The 26359-nt window shown below is 33.7% G+C and overlaps 1 protein-coding gene and 1 long non-coding RNA gene across 2 annotated transcripts; both read left to right on the top strand.

Annotated features, from left to right (window-relative positions):
* Nucleotides 1-10068: 10068 nt before the first annotated feature.
* Nucleotides 10069-19317, top strand: LOC123872577 (ovarian-specific serine/threonine-protein kinase Lok). Its single transcript, XM_045916918.1, has 9 exons — nucleotides 10069-10473; nucleotides 10623-10752; nucleotides 11488-11624; nucleotides 12193-12320; nucleotides 12802-12927; nucleotides 13442-13645; nucleotides 14346-14557; nucleotides 15432-15636; nucleotides 16215-19317. Exons 1-9 carry the CDS (start codon nucleotides 10308-10310, stop codon nucleotides 16491-16493), a joined length of 1587 nt encoding a protein of 528 aa, XP_045772874.1. The 5' UTR covers nucleotides 10069-10307; the 3' UTR covers nucleotides 16494-19317.
* Nucleotides 19318-20545: 1228 nt separating this feature from the next.
* Nucleotides 20546-26035, top strand: LOC123872585. The gene is made up of 2 exons (XR_006797501.1): nucleotides 20546-20585; nucleotides 25358-26035. It is a non-coding gene; the product is annotated as an uncharacterized LOC123872585 (long non-coding RNA).
* Nucleotides 26036-26359: the final 324 nt, after the last annotated feature.

The raw sequence follows: 26359 nt of genomic DNA, 5'->3' as shown, positions 1-26359 counted from the left end.
TGGCACACCGCTTGCGTAAAGCGTGGACGTATGCGTAACCCGATTGTTAGGGGTTTACGCGCGTCACAACGCACGTGTCACGTGTATGCAATTGGTGTGAATCGGCTTTTAGAATTACAACATAAAGCCATGAACATACTTGTAATATTACGTGGCGTTTTACAAGCACTTGTTTCAGGCAACCAGTCTGCAAATCTATGAATTTATTTTACCATAAATGCTTTGTTACTAGTGTGTACCTACACGCCTTAGTCCATAAACTGTACCACATTACGTATAAATCACTTAAAATTTTTATTATACTTAAATTATTATTACTATGGAGGATTTCTTTAATACCAAACAGTGCGGGATATGTAGTTTCATTTATTTAATTCTTCCATAATTATTATTTAGCGTAATCTAAATCTACTGTTACAAACATTGTCACAAAGTCTTTTACACAATTAAAATTCCCCGCATAAGGCAGTTATATTTTAAGTATAATGCTTAAAAAATGAGTTCTCACGAGCCATTTTAACATTCATTTGCGTCATAACAGTTGACCCATAGAGTTAAAATAACGCGTGAGACCTTATTTTGTTCGGACTATATTCATGTTTAAGGCATATATTATAAGCCGTCTATTATATAGAAATTCTTCTAGATCAATTTAAATTACATAAATGTTTCAAGTATAACAATAGTATATCATGACATTCCTTTTTGATTTCTCATAACATATTTGCTCATTTTTTGTAATAATGATCTTAATACAGATTGTGTACTATCTAATCTACGTTAAAAATATTATATAAATAAATTAGGATATAGATTTTAGATTTGTAAAAAAAAATATTTTTACAAATAATAATTTGCACTTACCAATATTATTTTTTTATATTTTGAAATTGTACTTAAATATTTATTTATACAAACTTTTAAGTAAAATTTTCTTCTGAATAAAAAATGCTTGATTTTATTTTTCTTTGAATTTTAAAAATAATTGACAACTTAGGTAAAAATTGTTAATGAATCACGTAGAAGACTTTATTGTGAAAATACATACCTAGATAATATAAAAATTATAAGTACGTATTTCAATCTTTGGAACTTTTAGGAAAAATGTTTTACTCCGATACTAGAGAATAAACCTTATTTTGTTAATGTTAAGTACTTAATAATATGTGTACCTCCACAACAGCTAGTCAATGAATAAAATTAATGTTTGTCTAAGCACTGGTGTTTGATTTTCATAATACTAGAATCTCATGGCCACTTCCAAAAAATATTTTTAAAACCATTTCTACAGCTTGCTTGCCTTGATACATTAGTAAAACCGTTTTACCGGTGACAGCCTCGTATTTTAGTAGGTTCAAAAATGATAACAAACTAGGTGGCGCCGCCTTAGCTTCGCTCAGGTGGAATTTCCAAAAATCTTTCTTAGTACAGTCTACGAAACCTACATGCAAAATCTCAAGTTTATAAGCCAAGCTGTTTGAGCACCTAAATATTCAGTGATTATAATAGTGATAACATGTCAGTCAGTCAGTTTCCCCCTTTATATAAGGATTTTTAAATTAATAAACGCATCACATAAATAGGTACACTCGGAAAAATAATTCGCTTGGCAGAGCATACTAATGCGCGCGTATGTATAACACACAAAGATACGACCCGATGCTATCCGATAATAGATACACTCACACTTACTACACTCACTCACACTTCTAGATAACCTTACCAGTCGTATAGGGTTGCAAATTTCACATTCGTCAACATAGTTCTGATGGCCGAGTGGTAATAGTGTTGAAATTCTTAAATATGGCGTGAGTTCTAATCCTAGTGGGGGATTGCTTTTTTATTTTTGCAATTATTTATTTTGTCTTCTTTATACAGTCAAAATTATCATACTTTCAAACAATATAATTATAAGCAAGAAAAAACAAAAATAATAACACTTTTCTATTTTAGAAGTTATTTATTTGTCTTTTGTGCAGTTCATAAATTATTATAATAAGCAAGAAATAAATAAGACGCTTGTCAAAAAATTAACACATCAAGTTAACAGAAGGTATACAAAAGAGGAAAAAAAATTGACATACTTTATCTACTCCTATTATTCCTATAGTAATTTAAAACCAATATCGATGTGAAGTATGCTAAAAGTCGGTCAAGTATGAACGTAATGTTTTATTTACGTTTTGGGTTACTTTTAGGTTTGTGAGATGAATCAACATGTTAATTACTTAGTTAGAAATCAAAATCAATTATAACTTCTAACTGCAATAACAATAACATCACTCACAAATAGAATTAAATTAATTACCTATACTTTATTTAATAATGTATAAAGGTAGGCCACCCTCGTAAGCTATTACTTTTTGTAATCGACTCGTCATGTTAGTAACCATATTCCAGCAAGTCTATGCTGCCCCACAGAGACTCCCAGGTTGAAGGTATATTATACTTTATTCAAAGTATAATGTATCGTTTACCTGTTGTTCTATTATTATAGTATTTTACGTCCATCCTTGTCCGACTCAAAAGATTTTTCATTATTAAAAATAACAACGTAATTACATCAGTCAAAGTTTATATATTTCATTGCAATATGAAAGTCTATGGTCCTGGTGCAAACCATTCGTAATATTTTCTTCGTAATGTATTCCGGCCGCACGCAAATGCTTCCGCACAGTTTGTAGAACTACATTGTGCTTGGTCGCTGTCAACCAAATTTTTAAAAAGGAATCCACGCTATGCATTGCAACGATTTCTTGGTGGTGATGTGACTCCATCTTATAAGCTGATGGTTTGGGCCCAGGTCAACAATTGTCTACATGCCCCGTTTCTCCGTAGTGACAGACCCACAAGCGCACGGTATTCATCTGTAAATGATTATATCCTGGATTAATACATAGGTTACTTTTTATCCCGGAAAATTAATGAGTTCCACGGGATTTTTAATAACCTATATACACGGGAATGAAGTCGCGGGCATCAACTAGTATTTAGTATATTGGTTACATTGTTATATTATAATGCGTCTGATTAAAAGTATTAAATGGACTAAAAACATTACGCTAACCTTTAGAAAATACTAAATGCACATAAGTAAAACCATAAACATAATTTCAATACGAGTAGGTTATATTTGTTTACTTACCGATATCATCGATTTCGGTTATCGAAATATTCCGCTCAAATAACAATCTCTGCTTTTTAAACAAAGATAAATAAATGTTCCATGGTGGTGAGAAGTTCAGTAGTTATTCAGTGTGAAAAATAACACAATACACCATAAATGAATTCACTACTAGGATTTATTAATCCGCGTGCTCAAGTTCTATTTGACAATAATTTATAAAATAGGTAGGGTAGATTTAAAAAATGGGACATCAACTTGATATTGCCATTCTGTAATCTATAGGTATACCTACACCGCATAATTTATCGTTTTGTGGGTTCGAAACATTTCAGTGATGAATAGACCTTAACTGTCTTGTTTTAAAGCTTAAATTCGTCCACATATCTACAGCCAGCACTGCAAGTGAAAACTGCTAATTAAAGTCGTGAATTTTAGACGTTATCTCAAGGTGGTTTAAGGCCATTTTACTCTGACATAATTGTGCTTCGACGATCGGATTCTATCAGCGTGGGTAAGCGGCAATACTACCTAGTGCCTGCTGTGGGGAAATCAGCGAAATATGTAATTTGTAATTATTGCAAGTAGGTATGGTGAAAAGAGACCGACAATTCATTAAAGAGAGATAGGTGTAAAATAATAAGTAAACGAGTTATGCACACACATAATGCTTCGTTGTGTTGCCTGCTTACCGATTTGTTTTGCTTTGTGTACGTATAAAATATACATATAGATCGCTGTCTCAGAGCGCCTTTGACACCGCAAAATCATGAAAATTCGTTACCACGACGCGACGCACTATTAGATCAACCTACCTCTTGCTTCGTAAAGTCTTTGAAGTAATTGACCGTTTATATATGGACCTAACCATTTTTTTTTTATGAACAAGGAATAATATTATTACTTAAGAGTATATAAAAAGTTGTTTCATTCCGCAGTCCTGATTTTCTACCTACTAATTTAGAATTCCACTCCCAGGGTTAATGGAATTATGTACATACACATTGAGTTGGGTTTATGAAAGCAAAAACATTTTAATAGGTAGGTAGGTACACGTGCTGTTTTTAGAGTTCCGTACTCAAAGGATGCCAAACGAGATCTTACCAGTAAGCCTCCGCTGTCTGTACGTCCGTTTGTCACAAGGATCTACAAGCTGCAGCCATTAGGTAGCCATATGCAATTACCATACAGTTTTCAGTTATCCTAGAGTACTTTTTATGTCTTCTATCACGTCCACAAAATTATTAAGTACTAATGGTACTCATACCTAATGCGTCAAGTACTTCCTAATTCAATGATCATGGCAAATAATAAAAATTAAGGTTCCTTACTCAAAGGATGCGAACATGAGCCGAATGTTTGTCAGGCGACACCATTTTAATGCCTTGTTTTTTGACACCTTGATGTTGCTATGACATCAATCGTGTTATTTTACTAGAATTTATATTGTGTGGTGGTATATCGAACCCTTTGAGCGTGAGTCCGATTCGCACTTGGCCAGTTTTCTTTATTTATGCAAAAACGTAAAAAGGTTAAAGGGCGTTCAAGTCAAAGCAACATAAATCGGCGGTCGCAAAGAACAAACGGTCAACTACAATTTGGAAAAAATTAACTTTTTTGCTTACCAATAATATAATATTGGAACTTAGAATTCCCCTATCATTGGATTTTTTTCTCGAAAATTCTTATTTTACACCTAATATACAACTGATTCATTACAGGTATTCCACCGATGTAATAATGTATAATAGCACAGAGATATACAGTATACACTATACAAATTATTACTATTAGTAACTAATAAAAAAATTAACTTTATACAAAATGCCATTACGTAATCAAGTAATAAATAACACAATTTTTTTGTCAACTGTACTAGTTTTCGTATCTGTAACGGTCGCGGACTGCATTCTTGAAGTGGTCGTGTAGTATGTGACGTTTTACCGGTAACTTGCTGCAGGCTCACGACAAAGACAACCCTCTACGAAACCGCTACGAAACAGCTACGAAACCGTTAGCTACCGATTAGCATTTTCTAAAGTTCAATGTGTAATCTTTCCAGCCAATTTTTAAGTAGATATAAATATGTTCCAAGATGTTAATATTTAATCAAATGTTTTTTTTTTTTTTGAAAATATTACAATAAAACTTAAAGCTAGCCTTATCTAATTACTATACAAATCATGTCCGCGTGGAATGGTGCCAAGAATACTGGCTGCATTTCCGCGTTGGACAGCCAGGCTGATTGCCGTTGCGCAAAAAATGAGCCAGCCCTTCTGTCACCCGATGAGGCTATTAAACGCGGTGAAATGTCTCGTAAAAATTTCTTTGCACTAAGACTCCATGGCCCCAGGGTCTCCACGGCAAACGGAACAAAAATGTAACTCTCAATAAGAGAGGCATACTTGCGCCGCTTGCCGTTTTCAGCCATTTCTGCTGCGGCTCCCGGTCTTGATACTGTCTCCCTGATATGACACGGGGCCAATGTGTCAACGCACGTTGCGTCCCACATTAGCGCCCGTCCCCGTTCCCAGGGAACCAGCGTCAATCCATCAGGTCTCTTGCCATCATCCCGACTAATCCCTGCCGGCTCAATGAGCGCAGGAACGTCTATGGTGGCAAGGCATGAAGCCAATACCCAGATTCCTTTTCCGATAATGCTAGGAGCCTGGCTTGATCTCTGTCACTTGTAAGATTTTGAAATGTTAATATTTGTATATTTCTAGGGTTCCGTACCTCAAAAGGAAATAAGAACTCTTATAGGATCACTTTGGTAACATCAATAATATGTCCTCGATACAGGATCGCGATAACGTGTACGTATCGCGTGATAATAGGTACCTATTGATAGTGTAATATCATGCTTATTATAAGATTTTAGTTCTCACCAATGCAACGTTGCATAATTACTTGGTATAATTCAAGCACCGAAACAAGTGAAACAAGAACAACAAACTGAAACTCAAGTTGGTCCATACAATATCCACAGCCAGCGCTCTAAGCGGGAATCTTGCGAAGGTATGCGTTAGGCATTTCCTGTGTATAAAAAAAAAGGAAAAAAATAAATAGGAATCGTCGGCTTTAAATCAAGGAGGTTTCAGATCCATTTTACTGCGACCCTATTGCGTTTCGATGCTCGAATACTTTATTATTTTTAAACCCTGACCCAAAAAGAGGGGTGTTATAAGTTTGACGTGTGTATCTGTGTGTGGCATCGTAGCTCCTAAACTAATGAACGGATTTTAATTTAGTTTTTTTTGTTTGAAAGGTGGCTTGATCGAGAGTGTTCTTAGCTATAATCCAAGAAAATCGGTTCAGCCGTTTGAAAGTTATCAGCTCTTTTCTAGTTACTGTGACCTTCACTTGTCGGGGGTGTTATAAATTTTTAATTTACACTTGTATAACTATTATGTTATTTTATAACTTTGGTGAGATATAAAATCTCGTACTAAGCACACAGTCTCCGAAAAAGTAAAAATCACGTTTCTGGAGATAACCGTTTTTTCTTTGCGGCCACCATCGTAATTGAACTCGCCGTCTTTCGCGGCGGGGAGTGGCGCCGTAAAATAAGTACCTGTTTTTGATGATGGTAAATATATTTTTATGAATTGTAAATTATTTCTTTTCAATTCAAGCTCAGATATTGAGCTGAAAACATATTTAAATAAAATCAACAACAACTATACGAAACGAATTGGGTTTTATCTTATTGGTCATAGGTCTTATTGAGTAGGTTTATTTAATAACTCACCTGCATAGAATTTGCTTTTGATATTTATTTCTTTGAGTAAGGATGAAAAATCGATTGAAGTGGATGATTTGCCGATAATTGGTGGTAAATTGGAAAATTTACGTAGAGAGGTGTGACGGTGGGATTATCAGTTCATTGATATGCCTCAATATAATAGGTATGTATAAACGCAATCAGTGCATTGATATTTGATTTATCAGTCAACCTTTTTCTTTGCACGCTGTAGCCTGTATAGGAAAGAACAAGTAGTCAGTGCAACCTTTCGCTGGTAGAAATGTCGCTATGCACTTAGTATGTTGGGCTGCAAAATATTATAACAAAAATAATTTCATACAAATTAGCCATACCTACCCATGCGTGAACACATTCCCGCCGTGTTTTATAATAATAGGCGGGTCTCTAAAGTAGGTACTTACTAGGTCCAGGAGAAGAAACTTAGAAAATAGTTATTAGATACCTACTTAGTCGATGCAACGCTAAGTACCTACCGGCTTAGGTACCTCTGTGATCTGTTTAGACTCTAGCAGCTAAAGCCGTGAATAGGTCTACAGACAGAATTTCACAATTTGTATGTAAAATTCAGTATTCTTATAAGATTTAGTTATCTTGTAGAAATAGTTATTAATTTTATTGTTTTGTGGTCTTACCATTAATCATCATTAGTCATCACTCATTACTTATTCACGCAACTACTTAAATAAGTATCAACAAGTGTAAATTAAAAATTTATAACACCCCCGACAAGTTAAGGTTACAGTAACTAGAAAACAGCTGATAACTATCAAACGGCTGAACCGATTTTCTTGGATTATAGCTAAGAACACTCTCGATCAAGCCACCTTTCAAACAAAAAAAACTAAATTAAAATCGGTTCATTAGTTTAGGAGCTACGATGCCACAGATAGATACACAGATACACACGTCAAACTTATAACACCCCTTTTTTTGGGTCGGGGTTAAAAAGAATTTGTTTAATTAGGTAGGTACCTAGGTAGTAGGTACTAAGTAAGTACATAGTACTAAGTACATCCATACATAATTTCATTGTAACAATTTCAATTAGCATAGTGTTTTGCTTCTTAAAGTTAAAACATGCATGAAATTATTATGTTAAATAGGTACCTAAGTAAACCTAAATATCTAAGCCAGGAGGCTTAAATAAGCATGAGAGTATAGCCAAAATGCCGATGTAAATATTCAGGAAATTTCTGAAGGGTAAACAAACGTAATAATAGTTTTGGTTATAAACCGACTTCCAAAAGAGTTAATGCAATAGACATCATTAGGTATATATTTATTTCATAACGAGGGGAGAGTCAACGCCATGCGAAATTTCATTGCGCGATTTTTTCCACGGAATAATTCTGCGACATATCACATACCTACCTACGAGTACCTACCTAATATGGAAATTGTATGGACCCGCGAAAAATAAATGGCTTCATACAATTTCTATGTCACAGAATTTTCGCAGTGCGGGCTTACCCTAAATAATTTAGTATTTGATCTCTTTGAATTTGAACACGCCCGTTAGAGTCTGAAAGTTTGGGATTAGCGTCAGTATCATGGAATCATACGTACATGGTTGCCTGTTGCCTACACTATGTAACATTTTATAAAGCCGTTTTATAGATCGATTGTGAATTTATTCAATTTTTTCCTTAACTGCCACAAACCTATATTACTGATCCCAAACAGTAACTACCTAGAAGCATATTTTGTAGTAAATGTAACAAATGAGTTTTATAGTGGAGTCACAAAATAATATTATAGTATTAGGTATGTGGAGTCTAGAAGGGACAAATCCCAACACCCTATAGGCTTTGCTAGCTATATCTATACATAAGTATATTGATGACGTGTTCATTAAAAAGCAAGTTTTGGACTAGTAGACATAATACTCCAATACTACGTTCTTACCTACCTAACTACCTCTATAAACATAAATTATTTATAGGTCTACAGTAAATCTGCAACCTATCTAGTATTTAGGTACTATAAACATATATACTATCTACTTATGTATATCTGCCACCTATCTACTATATTTCGATACTTTATAATTCTATATCTATGAAATCTACCGACTCCTTTTATTACAGTCGACACGTGCCATCGGATAGGTATCATTGTGATTGACATGTGACCGGCGTTCCAGCGTCAATTAAAAGTTAGCAATCGAACTTTCACTAACAGTAGGTAGGTATAGATAGCTGAGTACCAGTATACAACAGATATTTTAAAAGAATTAATGAACGCGGGCTTTATTACTAAACAAACACAATACACAAATAAATTGATGACCTGGTAGTCCTGGTAAGTATAAAAACCAGTCAAGTGGAAGTCAGACTTGCATACGAAGGGTTCCGTATCAATATCATCCTATAAGAATAATTCTTTTTTAATTTTTTGTGATGTAACCATAATTTCATCATTTCAGATTTTCCCCTTTACTTGTGCTAAAAGTTCAAGTTAATTTCCATTCAAAATTTAAGTCAAAAAGAGCAAGTTTAACGTCAAGTTTACAAGAGGCGTCACAGTCACCGTCAAGTTTACTGGACATCGCTTAAGAGAGCTCTCTCCGTCACTCGTTTCATACAATCGTAGTTCCAATTTCATTTGAATATTAAGCAACAAAAGTCCATGTTTTGCAGACATATTCTAGAAACTAATATCTATGTCTGTGAATTTCCAGATTTCTGTTAAAATATTCGGTTACAAAGTTATGCGGTCTTAAAAATTTTCATACAAATCTTTGAGCCCCTGTTATTTTAAAACTACATATTTTTAGAAAAATCTAAAACACCACAGACACAGATATTAGTTTCTAAAATATGTCTGCAAAATTTCATGGACTTTGGTTGCATAGTATTCAAATGAAATTGGAACTACGATTGTATGAAACGAGTGACGGAGAGAGCCCTGTTAAAAGTCCGCTGCAAACTTAAGGTGGAAGCGACGGGTCTGCCCGCGAAATTCAAATTTGGTTTTTCGCAATTTGAAATTTGAATTTCGCGGGCAGACCCGTCTCATGCCCCTTAACGGTAAACTTGATTATCTAGATAGCCTGCGTTACAATGTTACCCGTGACGACTGCACATTTTTGGCAATTTTATTTTATTCTATGATTTTATTTATTCTTCTACTCTATGCCTTTATTTGAATAAGTTGTCATTGTCAAAAAAACCGCCGTCCAGGCGCCGCTGTCACACAACTCACAATATATTTTAATAAAAATCTGAGAATAAAAGCATGCTAGAAGCACGTTGAAGGCTTTGATTGGATATCCCTCTGACTTTGATCAAGAAAAGCATGGGATAAAAGTTGAAATTTTGCTGCGTTTTTGCTCAAATTGTATTTTTTATGGAAGTCTCAAGCTCAAGAAAAACAAGGACTTGTTTTCAACTTTATTGAACAGCCTTGAAACAAAAAATGGCAGAGGAGTGTGAAGGAAATACACAAACTCAAACGCAAAATTCGCAAATAGAGTGGAGTGAGCCGGTTCCTTCCTTACCGATCCCCATTATTTGGGGCCGGTTATACAGCATAGCTGGAAAACATTGCTGGCGTAACGAGAAACAAAATCCTGAATATTATGGTACGTATGAAGAATATAAATTCAATGTTAGTGTTAATCTTTAGCTAAAGGTTAACACTAACATTGAATTCACCTTCAATACCATAGAATCCGCAATCTTAACTCTTTGTCATATCTGTATATCAACTACATTTTCAACAATTTTCTAGATCTAATAAAGGCTGACTTTACGCTTGGAAGAGCTCCAAGTTGTACATTTGTAATGAAAAAAGATCTTATCAAGGATGATATTGTTAAAAGTGTTAGTAAACAACAATTTGTCATTCAGCGAGACTTAACGTAAGTATGCTTAAACATATTTCTTTTCTCTACCTACTAATTTTATTTATTTATTTTATTTACACCAATTTATTGCTTAAACACACACACACACACACACAGTTTTAATTTTTGTACATCTCTTTGTTTTTATTGTTTTTCTTTATATTATTGTATACTCTGTTAAAATACTTGTCAATTAATTTTAAGTAGGTAATCTCATGTGGCCTTAAGTTTAACTTAGATTTATTATAATAATTATGTTGTATAACGCTGTTGATTACAATTGAATAATAAAATAAAATAAAATAAAACTATGCCAAAGACTAAAATACAGAATAGATTTACAGACAAAGGGCTACCTAATCACTGTAGTTATCTCTTCCAGGCAACCCATACTTAATTTTAGTGCATAGACCTAGTATTATTTGTGGTATTACTGATATTGTGGCTAATCTTTAGCTAGGTAGACAGCAGGCATTTCATTGTTTTTATAATTACGTCATAATATAATATAATAAAGATAAATATAGTACTAACCATACTGGGGAGATGAGCAGTGTATATTAGATCCTACATTGTACTGTACAGTTTTGTCTGTTTTGGGAATTATAGTGAATTAAGCTTATGGTTTCTTATGTATCACATACTTCAGCAAAGTAATGCCAGCTGTTGAATCCAACAAAAGTTATTTATAACCTTTCAATATTCAAATTCATACATTATTATTGATAAATGTACTTAATCAAATAACAGGGAACCCCTCAATCCTGCTATAATAACAGACTTGTCATACAACGGAACATTCATAAATGGTGTGAAAATTGGGAAAGGGAACAGCAGAGTGCTAGATGACAATGACGTTATTTCAGTTACACACGAAATCGTAAAAAGTAAGTTATATTTCTGAAACCTCTTTCTCTTGTACATATTTAATATAAAGAGGTAATACTTTGTTTGTTTTTCATCACTCATTGTGCTAAATAAAATTATATTTTGACCTCAATAAAATTGTAATACTTTGTTCGTTTATTATTTTGTTACATGTTTATTGAATATTTGTCATCACTCATTATGCCAAAACTACTGGATCCATTGAGACTATATTGATTAATATCAATAATCACAATAAAATGTTATACTTTGTTTATATATTTGTCATCACTCACTCATCATGCCTAAGCTACTAATAAATAAATAATAGTAAATCCTGTGGAAGCCAGTTATTTAAATTTATAACCATTGAATAGTTAAGGGTTTTTTAATGTAATTAAAAAGCCAATAATATAAAATCTACTATAAAAAGAATATAACGAAGCAACAACATCAAACAGAAAAAAAAGGAAAAATTCTATTTTTCTTCAACTAACTAGTGATGCTGATATTTATTAATATGTATTACAATTGAATTAAATGCAACATTTTGATACCTATTTATTTTTATTTTATTTTATTTTTCAGTATTTTTGTTCAAGGATCTCTTGAAAAATGAACAAGACAAAGTACCTAAAGAAGTATCGCAAAAATATTATATTTCCAGAGTATTAGGACAAGGAGCTTGTGGCACTGTTAAGCTTGTTTATGACAAAGTCTGTATTTTTTTTACACATATTATTTAAGCAATGTATACACAAGTGATGACGATGGCAACCTTTTATGTCACTATAACATTCCCAACAGGGGTTTGCAATTTGTAAATTTCTGGTCTGGTCTGGTGGAAGGCTACGGCCGTGGCTAGTTACCACCCTACCGGCAAAGCCATGCCGCCAAGCTATTTAGCGTTCTGGTATGATGCCATATAGAAACCAAAGGAGTATGGGTTTAATGAAAAGCGCCATACTGCTTCCAGGTTAGCCCGCTTCCATCTTAGACTGCATCATCACTTGCCACCAGGTCAGATTGCAGTCAAGGGCTGACTTGTATCAGAATGAAAAAAAAAAACGAATCTACAGAGGAGCACACTCTCTGTAGGTACTACTTCTCTGCCACTGGCCAGTTCTGTATAAACTCTGCCTCTTCCAAATATGTATGTATGTATTTATGTATTAAAATATTTGTTACTAATTCCAGGTGAAATGCACTAAATATGCTATGAAAGTAATAAAGAAAAGCAGACTGTCAAATGGGCAAATAAATCATCTGAATGATCCAGTAAAAATTATGAATGAAGTCAAAATAATGAAAGCATTAAAACATGTAAGTATGTATTAAGATTTAAGAAACAGCTGATGCCCTTGACTTCGCCCATGTTGAAGTTCTTAAATATCTTAGGGGTTTGTTGTGGGCTCTTCTCAGACTTGGGCGCGTTTGGAACCTTCGTAGCTTTAGTTTTAAGTTACGTAATAAATTATCACCACTATATCAACAAATTTAACAATTTCAACCATCAAAAGGAGTACAATTTTGTACCTACTTCGAATAAATGATTTTGACTTTGCTTCGAATCCTGTGGAAACTCTTTGATTTTCTGGGATAAAAAGTAGCCTATGTCATTCTCCAAGTCTTTAACTATATTAATACAAAAATCACGTCGATCCGGAGCTCCTTTGCCACGTGATTGAAGGACAAACCAACTAACAAACACTATCGCATTTATAATATAGAAAAATAATTAAATCTAACAGGTAACTTTTATTATTTCAAATGACCCTGCTGAAGTTATTAGATAAATAGTTTTCATATCATAATCTTAGTTATTTACAATTTGCAGCCCTGTATAATATCACCTGAAGAAGTCATTGACTCTCGCGACGCGATGTACATAGTAATGGAATACATGCAAGGCGGGGAACTGTTCCATAGGATCCACAAGCAGACTCGCTTGTCCGAGAGACACACTCGCTTCCTGTTCAGACAGATGGTGCTCGCAGTCAAATATCTGCACTCACAGGGCATCACACACAGAGATCTCAAAGTGAGTATATGAATATTACCTAATTTTATCCAGATATAAGTTAGCCCTTGACTGCAATCTCACCTGGTGGTAAGTGATGATGCAGTCTAAGATGGAAGCCGGCTAACCCAGAAGGGGTATGGCAAATTATTATTTAACTCATACACCCTTTGGTTTCTACACGCTATCTCCAGAACGTGAAATCGCTTGGCGGCACCGCTTGACCGATAGGGTGGTAACTAGCCACGGCCGAAGAATCCTACTAGACAAACCAGAGATTTAGAAATTATAAAATTCCAAACCCTGCCGGGAATAAAACCTGGGACCTCCAACTAATAAATATATAAATAAGAGATGTGGTCTTATTAGTGAGAGGTCTCGCTTGCCACAGCGCCCAAGGAGGTCACCAAATCATTTTCCTAAGCAGGGTGAGATTTTGCATGACAATGGCAGTAGCATTGATTCTGATGGCAATTTAATTTTAGGGAATTCACATCTTTTTCTTACCAATGTAAGAAAAGAATAGACAAATTTTAAATTTTAATTTTAAACTGTCAAACCTCCACTAGGTGCCAGTCTTGAGCATATTGTTTTATAGAGTAGCACTAAAGTTTCAAATTCAAAATGTTTTTATTCAATTAGACTTTTACAAGTTCTTTTGAAACATCAAAAGCATCTACCATTTTCCTAACCTTGTGGTTCCTAACCTTGTCTTTTGCAGCCTGACAATGTGCTGCTAGTGAGTAATGATGAAGAGACTGTGGTCAAGATCTCAGACTTTGGTCTGAGCAAGTTCATACGAGAGGACAGTTTCATGAAGACCATGTGCGGCACGCCCCTGTACGTGGCGCCGGAGGTGCTCAGAGCCAATGGCCACAGGAGCTACGGGCCTGAGGTTGACGTCTGGAGCTTGGGTGTCATATTTTTCGTCTGGTAAGTTAAATTCCTTAAAGTTTGAATAAGCTTAAGGGCGCTTTTAGTGTCACGCGGATTTGCTCACGCACGCGGGATTGGACCGCATGCGTAGCATCCGCAAAGAACAATTTCATATAGGTATCTATTGTAAAGCGTGATAAACGCACGCGGGACGCGGGGCGCTGTGCGGGGCGTCACCCCGGTGCGGGGTATCCGCATGCGTAAGCGCTGCCTACAACTTCAGTGCCCATTTTAGAGTCGAGCGGGGCGCACGCGCCGTATTGTACTACCGAAATGAATGAACACGTCTATACCGTTACGCAGCCCGTAGAAAACTGAAACTCATGCTGCGTATGATCCGCAGCGTGAAATTTTACGCATGCGGTCCAATCCCGCGTGCGTGAGCAAATCCGCGTGACACTAAAAGCGCCCTAAATACCTGAATAAATTTTTCACTATGCCTATCCATATTACAAATGCGGAAGTGTGTTTATTTGTTGGTTTGTTGATTTTTCTTTCAATTACGTCGCGACGGAGAAACGGATCCATGTAATTATGTTTTGTGTGGGTATAGTTAAAGACCTGGAAAGTGACCATAGGCTACTTTTTATCCTGGAAAATCAAAAAGTTCCCACAAGTTTTTAAAAAAACTAAATCAAGGCAGAGCCTAGTATTTTGTAAAAGTGGTAAGACGTCGGCCTCCTAATCTCGTGCTTTTGAATTCCTCAATACGCTCAGAATTCCATTTAATTCTTAGATCTTTAATCCTTTATGCTGGGTATTCAATACAACCACTTGTGCCAAATAACAAGTTTGCAGCCTTGTATAACAAATAGATAACCAATAAAAATTCAAACTAAGTCTGTTGTCAACTTGCAACTTTTCTTTTCAGTCTTGTGGGCTATGTCCCGTTCTCAGCGGAATACTTCAAAGACATGACTCTGCAAGACCAGATTCTGAGCGGCAACTACTATATATCACCAGCGCACTGGCAGGGCGTCAGCTTGCAAGCCAAGGTGCTCATGAAGAGGATGCTGACCGTGAGCGTGGGCAGGCGGATCACCCTCGACCAGATACTTACCCACTGCTGGATGCAGGTGAGGCCACATCTCTGATTCTTCTGTAAAAACCTATTATGCAGAAAATTTCAAAAAAGAGGGTTGTTATAAGATTGACGTGTGTATCTGTGTATCTATCGTTGCTCCTAAACTAATGAACCGATTTTAATTTAGTTTTTTTTTTGTTTGAAAGGTGTCTTGATGGAGAGTGTTCTTAGCTATAATCCAAGAAAATCGGTTCAGCCGTTTGAATGTTATCAGCTCTTTTCTAGTTACTGTAACCTTCACTTTTGGGGGGTGTTATAAATTTTTAATTTACACTTTTCAATGTTTTACTGTCTAGGATAACTATGTTGAAACCTGCAATTTTAAGGAAACATTTGGAGAAAAAAAACTATGTACAGACATACTGTATGTTTAGCTTTAACATATAAGTCTAAGCTATAATATATGTAACAATCAATTTAATGATTTTAAACCAACATAATGACTTTAAAAGTCTTGACTGGAATTTTAGTAACTTTTGACTGCTTTTGCAGATAAAAGTAGTCTTGACTGGATAAAATTTTTGACTGTAATATATGCAAATATATTTAAATGTACTGCATTTTTTGCAGGACAAGGATGTCAATCTAAGAGTTGAGCAGTTGCTATCGCTGCAAGAGCACAACCATAGTCAGTTGGCTACAAACTCATCCAGTAACTCAGATGAGGAAAACAACAACAGGGGCCCAGTCACTCTTCTAAAAACCATTGCGAATAATAAACGACCCTTGAGCAATAGTTTCAGTTCCTGTGAACCGATCCCAAAGAAACTCCGAGTCGCAATTTATCCCAGTGTTGGCAATAATGACGATTCCAGCAAAACCGACAGCTACTGCTCGCAAGAATCATAGGCTGACTTACAGTGTTAAATTGTATCAAAAAGTGTTACGAGTATGTTATGTACCTGATGTGTTAAAGAAAATCACAAGTGTGACCTTTAACAACTTTTTTAAAATTGTGTTGTTTATGTATGTTATTTGTGAAAATCCGAAAGCGGAATTGAAGTATTTCTTTTAATCTCAAGAATTGATATTTTTTGATAATTTTATATTATACATTACCTGGACGTTCGACCGGATTGTTTGACTCTGATACATATATAGAGCTCTAAATTAGACAGAGACTATATAGCAACAATGACGTCACTGCCATTTTCGCCATAAAGTCTGTCAGTGTAGCGTTCTAGGAAGACATGGAAAATGATAATAAATATGAAAAGTTATCATATTTTTTTAACATTATATTTTAAATTTGTTAGTGCCTTAACTGAGAGCTTAGATTCTTACTGAAGGATTGCTGATTCCTATCTCAGGCAGGCCTTGTGATTTTTCTGACTTACCTATATAGCTTTTGCCTAGCTAGGATAGGAAAGAATGTTAATTTTAATTGATTGTTGATATTATATTATTATATCCTCAAAATTTTTGAAGCAGGGTAAGACTGATATTTTGACAATAACATTTTTTATGTGTGTGAATTGTGTTTATTACTGAAAAAGCTCGAGCTACGGTAAATCTAATCTTAAAATCCCAAACTCTTGTGCTAATCTTTAATTTCGGACTTTACTTAGCAAATCTTAGGATTTACTTCAGAGACACGGTCAAGTCCTAGACTCTTTGTAAAGCGCCAAGGAGGTCCTAAACGATGCGAGTCTACGAGCCTGCGTGAAGCGAAGGAGAGATGGCAAGCGAAGCGAGCCGATCACTTCCGTAGCAAAACGAAGATTGATTAGGTAAAGCTGAATGAAGGGACGGCGCAGTTTCACAAACGATGTTACCCAGCGAGCATTGAGAAAATCTTGGTGTACCCGTGTACACCATTTATCTATCTATTTAGAAGTAAATGCCGAATTCAAACTTATTTTAGTTATTCAAACTTTACCGTGTTTCTATCTAAAACCTAAGATTTACTGAGCGAATGCTAGTAAAAATCCGAAATTAATGATTATTTATCATAAAACAGTTTGGACTTGTACAATTTAAGGCCTGGTAAATCTTGGCTTTTACTGGTAAATCTCAGGATTTGCCATATTTTGAACTTTTACAGTAACATATTGATTTATAAAGTCTTTATTTTATTGACTAGTAAAGTCTTATTATTATTGATTTTAATTCTTTTTGTAATTTTTAATACAAATCCAGTGTGATGATACTACTACGTAAGTCGTTGATTTTCTGTTATTGATTTGACAATTTTATTACTTACCTCCCATATGGGAGTGTGACTTGTATGTAAAAGATTGATCATTGACGTAAAATAGAGATGTACAATTTCGGACCAATTCATGATCTGAGCATGCCCTTATGTAATGCCAGCCAATGTTCACCTAAATAAAGAATTCAATTTTGTTAACTTTTATAATGGTAGGAAAATAATTTTTGAAGCCCGTAACTTCGCTTGGATTTTACGTTTTTTTTTAAATACCGTGAAACTGATTTTTCCCTGGATAAAACATGTCCCTGGTATGCCAGCTATTTCTGTACCAAAAAGATGATGCCTGAAACTTCGTACATGTGGATTTGGGGTTTTTAAAATCTCGTGGGATCTCTGATTTTCCGAGATAAAAACTACAAGATTTGAAACATGGTTTTTGTTAAAGACGTCGCGTCGGGATCATACTAGCTGATCGTCGAATTTTAGTTTTCCTATGGTACTATCACATTCTCTTGTCCTAATTTGACGAACGCCTAGCTATGTCTGGGCCAAATTATTGTAATTAACCCCCGACCCAAAAAGAGGGGTGTTATAAATATGACGTGTGTATCTGTGTATCTGCCTGTGGCATTGTAACTCCTAAACTAATGAACCGATTTTAATTTAGTTTTTTTGTTTGAAAGCAATAAAGTTATCAGCTCTTTTCTAGTTACTGTAACCTTCACGTGTCGGGGGTGTTATAAATTTTAAATTTACACTTGTAATTTTATCAACATCAGTACAATACCTACATAATATATGAAATGGTAAAATACTTTCAGATGAATATTTGTGGAAACTGTTGTATTATGCTATACTTTTATTTTACGTCAGTGATTAAGCTCTTTTTAGGGTTCCGTAGGCAAGAAAACTATTAGTCCTGTATGTATGATAAAATTTTGCAAAAATATTTAAACTATTTATATCTCTTGAACATCAAACTTGAGTCATAATTTTTTTTACGTAGACACCGCCTCGAAAATGGGATTTCATTGAAAAGGTATTTGAAAAAGGTTTTGCGAAAAAAACTAAAGGTTTATGAAATAATAGTCCCAAAGTATTAGTTTCACGTCAATAATGTTCCAGCCTAGAATAACTAAACTGCTATATTGAAAAATTCTATAATTCTAGCACATATGAATAAACAAAAATTATCATGACTATTGTGAGATCATTAAATAATGTGTATTATAGTTGGTCCTGGAACAAACTATTTATATACAAAAAATTACTTTGTTTTTAATTATTGATCTTGTTTTTAGTTTACTGTAGGACATTTTTAAACTACGGAACCCTACCTTATGCGTGTTCTGACACTTGATTAGTTTTTAAAAGTGCCTTGATTAAATTTATAGTAAGTATTTTAAATGATACCTCATATTATGTATAATTAATATAAATTAAGTACTTAATTAATAATATTCTCTCTTACCCACCGAAAGTGCCATCATGTTACTTACAATAAAACTTCATTATGAAAAATAAATTATGTATTTATTTTCAATTCCATACTTTACACAATATTTACAAACAATTCTCTATTATAATTAGGAATTTTAAAACAAACAATTCAGTCTTGATTGATATTCTATACAGTTTAACGTGCAAACAAAAACTTTTCTATAGTATAATTGACAAACTATTGGAGGTATGTATGTGATTGGCGATGACAATATTGAGCCACTTACACAATATAAATAAAACTTACAATAATTTTGAAAACCCAATTAAAAAATTTAAACCAATTAACCAATTTGGTTTTTACACAAATCTCTCAACTAAATTGACTTGATCTATTTATTATCTACTTATCCTGTGGAAAAGCAATACATTTGCAAATTTAATTTGTACATACTTCAATATTTAATATCTTGCTCTGTAGGTACTCTTAAGTTTGGAAACATAATTTTTTTAACAATAATAAATTGTAATATTTATTATTTGAAATACCGTTAGTAAGTAACATTACACTACACTACATCAATAAAAGTACTAAAAAACATCATTTTCTAAGGCAAACTTGTTAAACTGTATGAATATATTATCTGTAACAGACCATACTTAAGTAACTTTCCATTAATGCATTTACATGAATTAAATAGCTATCGAATATAAAATAAATGATTTAAAAATGAAAAACACAATCAGAATAAATAATAATATTACTAACATAACTTTCTCTTGTGTGACAAGTGCTTTGAGGTAATGTAACATAATATGTATTTCAAAAACATTTTGTGGTACTAAGAAATAAATTACGCTACTGGGCAATCTTAGTTCGTTTTCGGATTGTATTATGATCGTATAGCGAAACGTCTAGCGGAACGTATTTTGTTTAAATTATGGCAACAAGGTCTTATATGAAATGGCAATATTTGTATTGTTTGTATGGTTTTTTAACACCGAAAACTAGATTGCCAAGGAGTGTAATTAATAAGTATCCATTTAGTTAATTTTAATCATTATTGGCTTTATGTAGTACAAGTAGTAACAATCAGTGATGTCTACATCGTCGGTTAAAATAAAAATCCTAGTCAGTGACGCGCAAGCTGCTTAGACTAAGGTGGAAATCTATAGAGTGCACTTTGACTTTGCTTTGACTTAAGTTTCAGTTAAAACGAGACAGATTTATGCCAGCGGTATAACGCTGTCTCGTTTTAACAGTGTCTTAAGTCTGAGCAAAGTCAAAGTGCGCTCATAAATCTCAGCCTGAGATCTGTAGAGCCTACTTTGACTTTGTTAAGACTTAAGTTTCAGTTAACACGTTCCCTGCGTTACGAGAAGTATTTTGTCGTATTTGAGTTCCGGCCTGTGCGGCAGCTAATTGTCCTTGTCTTACGCCTGGTGCGCGGGTGGATAAACTAAGTTCCCATACACGAACAAAAGAGATAACTATATTCCCGACATCCTTGCTTTATATGTAATCAGTTTTCTATAAAAAAATGTACGGGAAGTATTTTTGCGTAACGCGTAGAAATAAAATTATTTTCCTCTGATGCGGCACGGGAACTATTTGGACGTACCTCTCCACCCCGTACCGCACTGGCGTGCGCGCACGCGGCGCTCCAGTTTGCACTAGTGCGGTGCGTAGTTGAGACGTCTCCACGTTGCTATTTGTTGTCACGCGCGAAGTGCGAAAATGAAACGATCACGTAGGAAGCTTAATATGCGTACAGCAATAAAGACAGAAGGTGAAGAAGCTAGAAATAATGTTGTCCAGTGTAGTGGTTCCAGTCTGACTAGTTCTCAAAAACCGAGTCCGATTTCAAAAAATCCATCGCCAGCGAAAAAAAAAATTCAAGTTTTGCATAGTGTGACAATTAACAAGAAGCTTGATTCACTTATTAGTGATCCGGAGGTGACTTGTACTCAGAAAACAATGCACAAGAAATCGAACTCAATTTTCACAAGTCCTTCGACAAGTAAACAATTTTGTGTTTTGGAACAGGTACAAACCAACGAAAATGATATCACTGAGGCTGATTCGATATCCTTAGACAACATTTCTATAAGTAATTTGATACCACCTCTAGAATCACCTATGAATTCTAAGGTTATGACTGAACTGCTATCGACACCCAAAAGTAAGAAAACAAGTAAGCTATTTTCACAGTTTAATACACCATCGTCTTGCACGCCCACAAATACGGATGGAAACATTCAAATTCACCAAACACCTACGTTGTCTACAAAACGGAAGGGCGTTCTATTTGGAGATTATGACGATAACTCCAATAATGTCAGTGTAAACTCACCGAGCACTCCAAAGCAAGTGAAATTCACAAAAATGAGATCAGATAACAACTATGATGATATATGTTACCCGGCTATACATAACGAAAGATCGCCTAGAAGTGATGATGACATTGAAAGTTTACTAATACAACATAAGGTTTCAACTGCAGCTGACGAAGAATCTGATGAAGAAATATTCGATCAAGTACCTAGAAAAACAAAAAACTTGATTACTACTCAACATCTACCTGAAAAGAAAAAAACCCCATTTATTACTACAGAAACAAAACTTTATGAAGAGCAGAAGCAACTAGATCAATCCAGTACAGAGAACACACAAAACATAGAAACTAATAAAAAAATTCTTTCACCTAAAATTAGAGATAAAACTCACAAACCACCCAGCTTTGAAGTAAATGTAAGAATTGAGCAATTTTCTTCTGATGTATCCTCGTCTTTTGAAGATAGTAACTTAGATTCAGAGGATGGTTCTGATACATTTGATGAAATATATGACAGTGAATCTGAATCAAGCGCTTCTATTGAAGATGTTGATAATGAAGGGTCTGAGGAATGGGTTGATATTTCAAATACAAATGCAATAAATTTTGAACAGTATTTACAAAGAAGCCAAATAAATATTCCACCAAATATACAACTAAATGAACCCCTTGATTACTATAAATTATTTGTTAACAAAGAACTTATTGAAAAAATGGTGGTGGAAACTAATAAGTATGCTGCGGAATATATAAGTTCACATGACATTAAGCCAAAGTCTCGCGTAAAAAAATGGGTGCCAACTACTTTTGAAGAAATGGAAAAGTTTATGGGTGTGTTAATGGTAATGGGTATCACTAAATTGCCTCAAGTGAATTTGTATTGGTCTAAAAAGAAATGCTATCGAAATGAGTATATAGCAAACCTTATATCTAGAGATCGTTTTTTGCTACTTTTGAAATTCTGGCATTTCAGTGACAATGTTGATAAAGGAGACAAATTATATAAGATACGAAATGTACTCGATATATTGTTGAAATCATTTACTGAAGTATTGAAGCCTGGAAGATTTATGGTTATTGACGAAACAATGATACCATGGAAAGGACGCCTTATATTTCGCCAATATATTAAAAACAAAGCTCACAAATATGGCATCAAGTTATATAAATTGTGCACACCTGAGGGTTATACTTACTCAGTAATTATTTATACGGGAAAAGATGACGAAAAATCAGGATCAGGACATGGATATGATGTCGTATTAAAACTAACTAAGAATTTATTAGAAGAAGGCCGAACTCTCATAGCAGATAACTTTTATACTTCAATTACTTTAGCTGCAGAATTACTAAAAAAGAAGACATTTCTTTGTGGCACTGTGCGAATTAATAGGAAAGGACTGCCAAAGACATTCATAAGCACAAAATTAAAGAAAGGACAAATTATTGGATGCATGAACCAAAAAGGCGTTAAAATAATTAAGTGGATGGACAAACGTCCTGTTACAATGTTAACTACCGTCAAAGAGCACAGTGCTACTTTAAAAGATACTGGAAAACTATCACGTGTATCTAAACAGCCAATCATGAAGCCAGCGTGTGTAATAATGTACAATGAATGTAAAAAAGGTGTAGATTTTAGTGACCAAATGACCGCCTACTACTCAACTCTCTTAAGAGGATTAAAATGGTTTCGCAAGCTGATGATGAGTCTGTTATTTGGAACTTGCTTAGTGAATGCTTGGCTTATACATAAAATGAAAAATGAGGACCAAATAACACTGTTAACATTCCTGGAGTCTATAATTCAATCTCTTACGAAGATATCTTTTACTGACTCGCACAACAACGAATCAAAAAAGCGAATAGCTCACACTTTAATAAAAGCAGAAAAATTTAAGAAATGCCATTTTTGTTATAAAGATTTGAGAAAAGAATTTAGCAGCCGTGAGAGTGATAAAAAGGTAAAAAAAGTTCGCACTTATTGCCAGGATTGCCAAAAACCAATGTGCTTAGACTGTTATAATAAAGTACATGACAAATAAGCATAGCATACCTATCATTTCATGTATCATTTACATTTAATTAAATTTAAAAAATAAAAAAATATAAAATATAAAAAATAAAATAAAAAAATAAATAAATGAAGATATAAAAAAGATTATACATATATGTATGGAAAAAAAATAACATTTCAATGACTAAGAGTGTTCTTTGAGTTCCTTATATTTTTGTGATAGTTAAAATACTTAATAAAAATATAATTTCATATCATAACTTAATACTTTAGTCAATCATGCAAAATTTTAAAATTAGGATGAAAATATGTTGTTTGTTACATAGGTACTTAATAGTAATTGTTTTGTTCTTTTATTTAGACTAAATATGCGATCGTACTCTTATTCTTACTCTCAAAGTTACTTCAATATATTCTTTGTCATTGTTAGGATAACCAAAAACCAATGTGTGTGCTATAATAAAATACTTACTTGTAAATTAAGAAATTAAAGAAAAATAGGTATATAAAAAGTAAGAAATATCTCAAAAACTAAGAGCGATGTTTAAGTTCCTTTTATTCTGTGATTTTTACAAAAAAGGTTATTAAAATACTTAATGAAAATATTATTTTATATTAAGTATCTACTACTTTTGTTAATTAAGTAAAATTTAATGATTAAAATAAGGATGAAAATATTTTGTTTGTTACATACATAAAGATAATTGTTTTTATTTCTCATTTTATAATTTCTTTATTATTTTTCTTGTCATCAATCCTGACGATTGCCAAAAACCAATGTGTTTAGACTATTTTAATGAGGCACATGTAAAATAAGCAATTAAAATTAAATTAAAAAAAATTATGTTAATAAAGTTAAAAAAAAAGTAATTAAAAGTTGATTAGATACTTAAATACTTAGCAAAAACATAATTTTTAAAACTTAAGTACTTAATTTTTTTGTCCAATTAAGCAAGACTTTATAATTGAATAAGATTTTTTTTGTTACATACTTACTAATAATTGAGGAGGTGAAGAACAGAAGGTGAGATTTATATATTTGGGCTATGTGTAAATGTCACCTTTTGTTCCTAATCTTCTCAATTGTATTGTTTTTATTTTTTTTACTTAAGACTAATATAATTTGTTAGCTTGCTCTCGTTTAATAGTTTCTCCACTATATTTTTTGATTTAGCATGCTTATGATTAGTAAATTGATCTCAATAACTAAGTCTGATCTTAAGTTCCTATTATATTTGTTTTTTAAAAAACAGGAATTTGTAATACTGTTTTATTTTCTTTTTGTTTTTAATGATTATTATTTTGTTAATTATGCATGTTGAAATATTAATAAATATTATTTCAAGTTTATGTCGCCTTTTCATATTTTACGAGTGTACCTCATCACTAGCGTTCTATCTATTCTACGCGGCACGGGAAGTAATTTCCCGTAAAATCACCGATTTTGAAAAATGCCTATAACTTTTAAAATATCGTACGGAATCCCGGGCGACGCCAACTGTATATACACAAGGATATAACCTATCGATTCGTTCAAAAATTTTGTACTTGCGATGAGTTTCCATGTCTCCAAGGACCTTTGAAGTCAGGACCTGATACGGGAAAATGAAGGTCGTAACGCACAGCTGGCATTCTTGCTACGAGAAATATATGACTCGTACAGCACTGGCAGTAAGTCTTAGTCTAGCGCCAACGCAGTGAAGGTGTTAAAACGAAACAGATTTATGTCAAGCGATATATCGCTGTCTCGTTTTATCAGTATCTTAAGTCTAAGCAAAGCCAAAGTTCGCTCTGTAGATGTCAGCCTTAGATAAGCATTTAATAGATACAATTTTATGATAAGCTTTCGATTTAGACAATCATTCATAACCTTTGCGCCTTTTCAAATCACAGGTAGTCAAAAATTGATTAAACATTTAAAATACTGATGGTAAGTAATAATTTATCTACTGTTTAGTTTTCTCTACCAAAAACTAAAAGTATATAAGATAATAAACACATCGAATTATTATTATAGAAATAATTAAACTAACATCTATCCATTTCGAAATGATCTTGGACACAATATCAATACATGCTTGTTTTGCCTGCACACCACTGATTTGGTTAGAATATTATTAAAATAATTATTCTTCCATTTTCCTAACCTAATAGGTTAAATAAATATTATCGAAATGCACAATCGAAGAACTAACGATTGTAGGAAAGGATTTGTTAGGCACATCATGTCTTAACCCTAGCCAGTAGGTAATGTGATGCCTAGTTACCGTAACCTTAAATTAATTACAACTATCTCACTCTCGCTTCATACAATATTTCTTTGATCATTTGCTGTGCATTTACGAATCAGTCTTCTATATAAATTATATTTGACGATCAATGTAGGAACATTGTCAGAACCAGAATGTCAAACCAGAAAGGTAGTTTTTGGTTTTGGGAGACAAAATAAACTTTGAAAATATTAATACCATAGAAGGATACAAAAGAAACGGAAAAAACGAAAAATACGGAAATAGATTTTAGACAAAAATAAATAGAATCAGTTTTGTTGCTTGTCATACTCATAAGTAATTAGTAGGTAGGTATAGTCGATCATAAAATAACTCTACCGTTTTTAACCCCCGACCCAAAAAGAGGGGTGTTATAAGTTTGACGTGTGTATCTGTGTATCTGTCTGTGGCATCGTAGCTCCTAAACTAATGAACCGATTTTATTAAAGTTTTTTTTTTGTTTGAATGGTGGCTTGATCGAGAGTGTTCTTAGCTATAAT

This window comes from Maniola jurtina, chromosome 15 (assembly GCF_905333055.1).
Source record: "Maniola jurtina chromosome 15, ilManJurt1.1, whole genome shotgun sequence".
Taxonomy (NCBI): Eukaryota; Metazoa; Arthropoda; class Insecta; order Lepidoptera; family Nymphalidae; genus Maniola; species Maniola jurtina.
Note: the sequence above shows the minus strand (reverse complement) of the source record. Positions and strands in the feature narration are given on the sequence as shown.

Bases quoted from the DNA above. Each gene is read 5' to 3' on its own strand.
- LOC123872577 (XM_045916918.1), top strand. From the start codon at position 10,308: ATGGCAGAGGAGTGTGAAGGAAATACACAAACTCAAACGCAAAATTCG. The intron at 10,474-10,622 runs GTACGTATGAAG...ACAATTTTCTAG, and splicing joins ACAAAATCCTGAATATTATG to ATCTAATAAAGGCTGACTTT. The intron at 10,753-11,487 runs GTAAGTATGCTT...ATCAAATAACAG, and splicing joins GTCATTCAGCGAGACTTAAC to GGAACCCCTCAATCCTGCTA.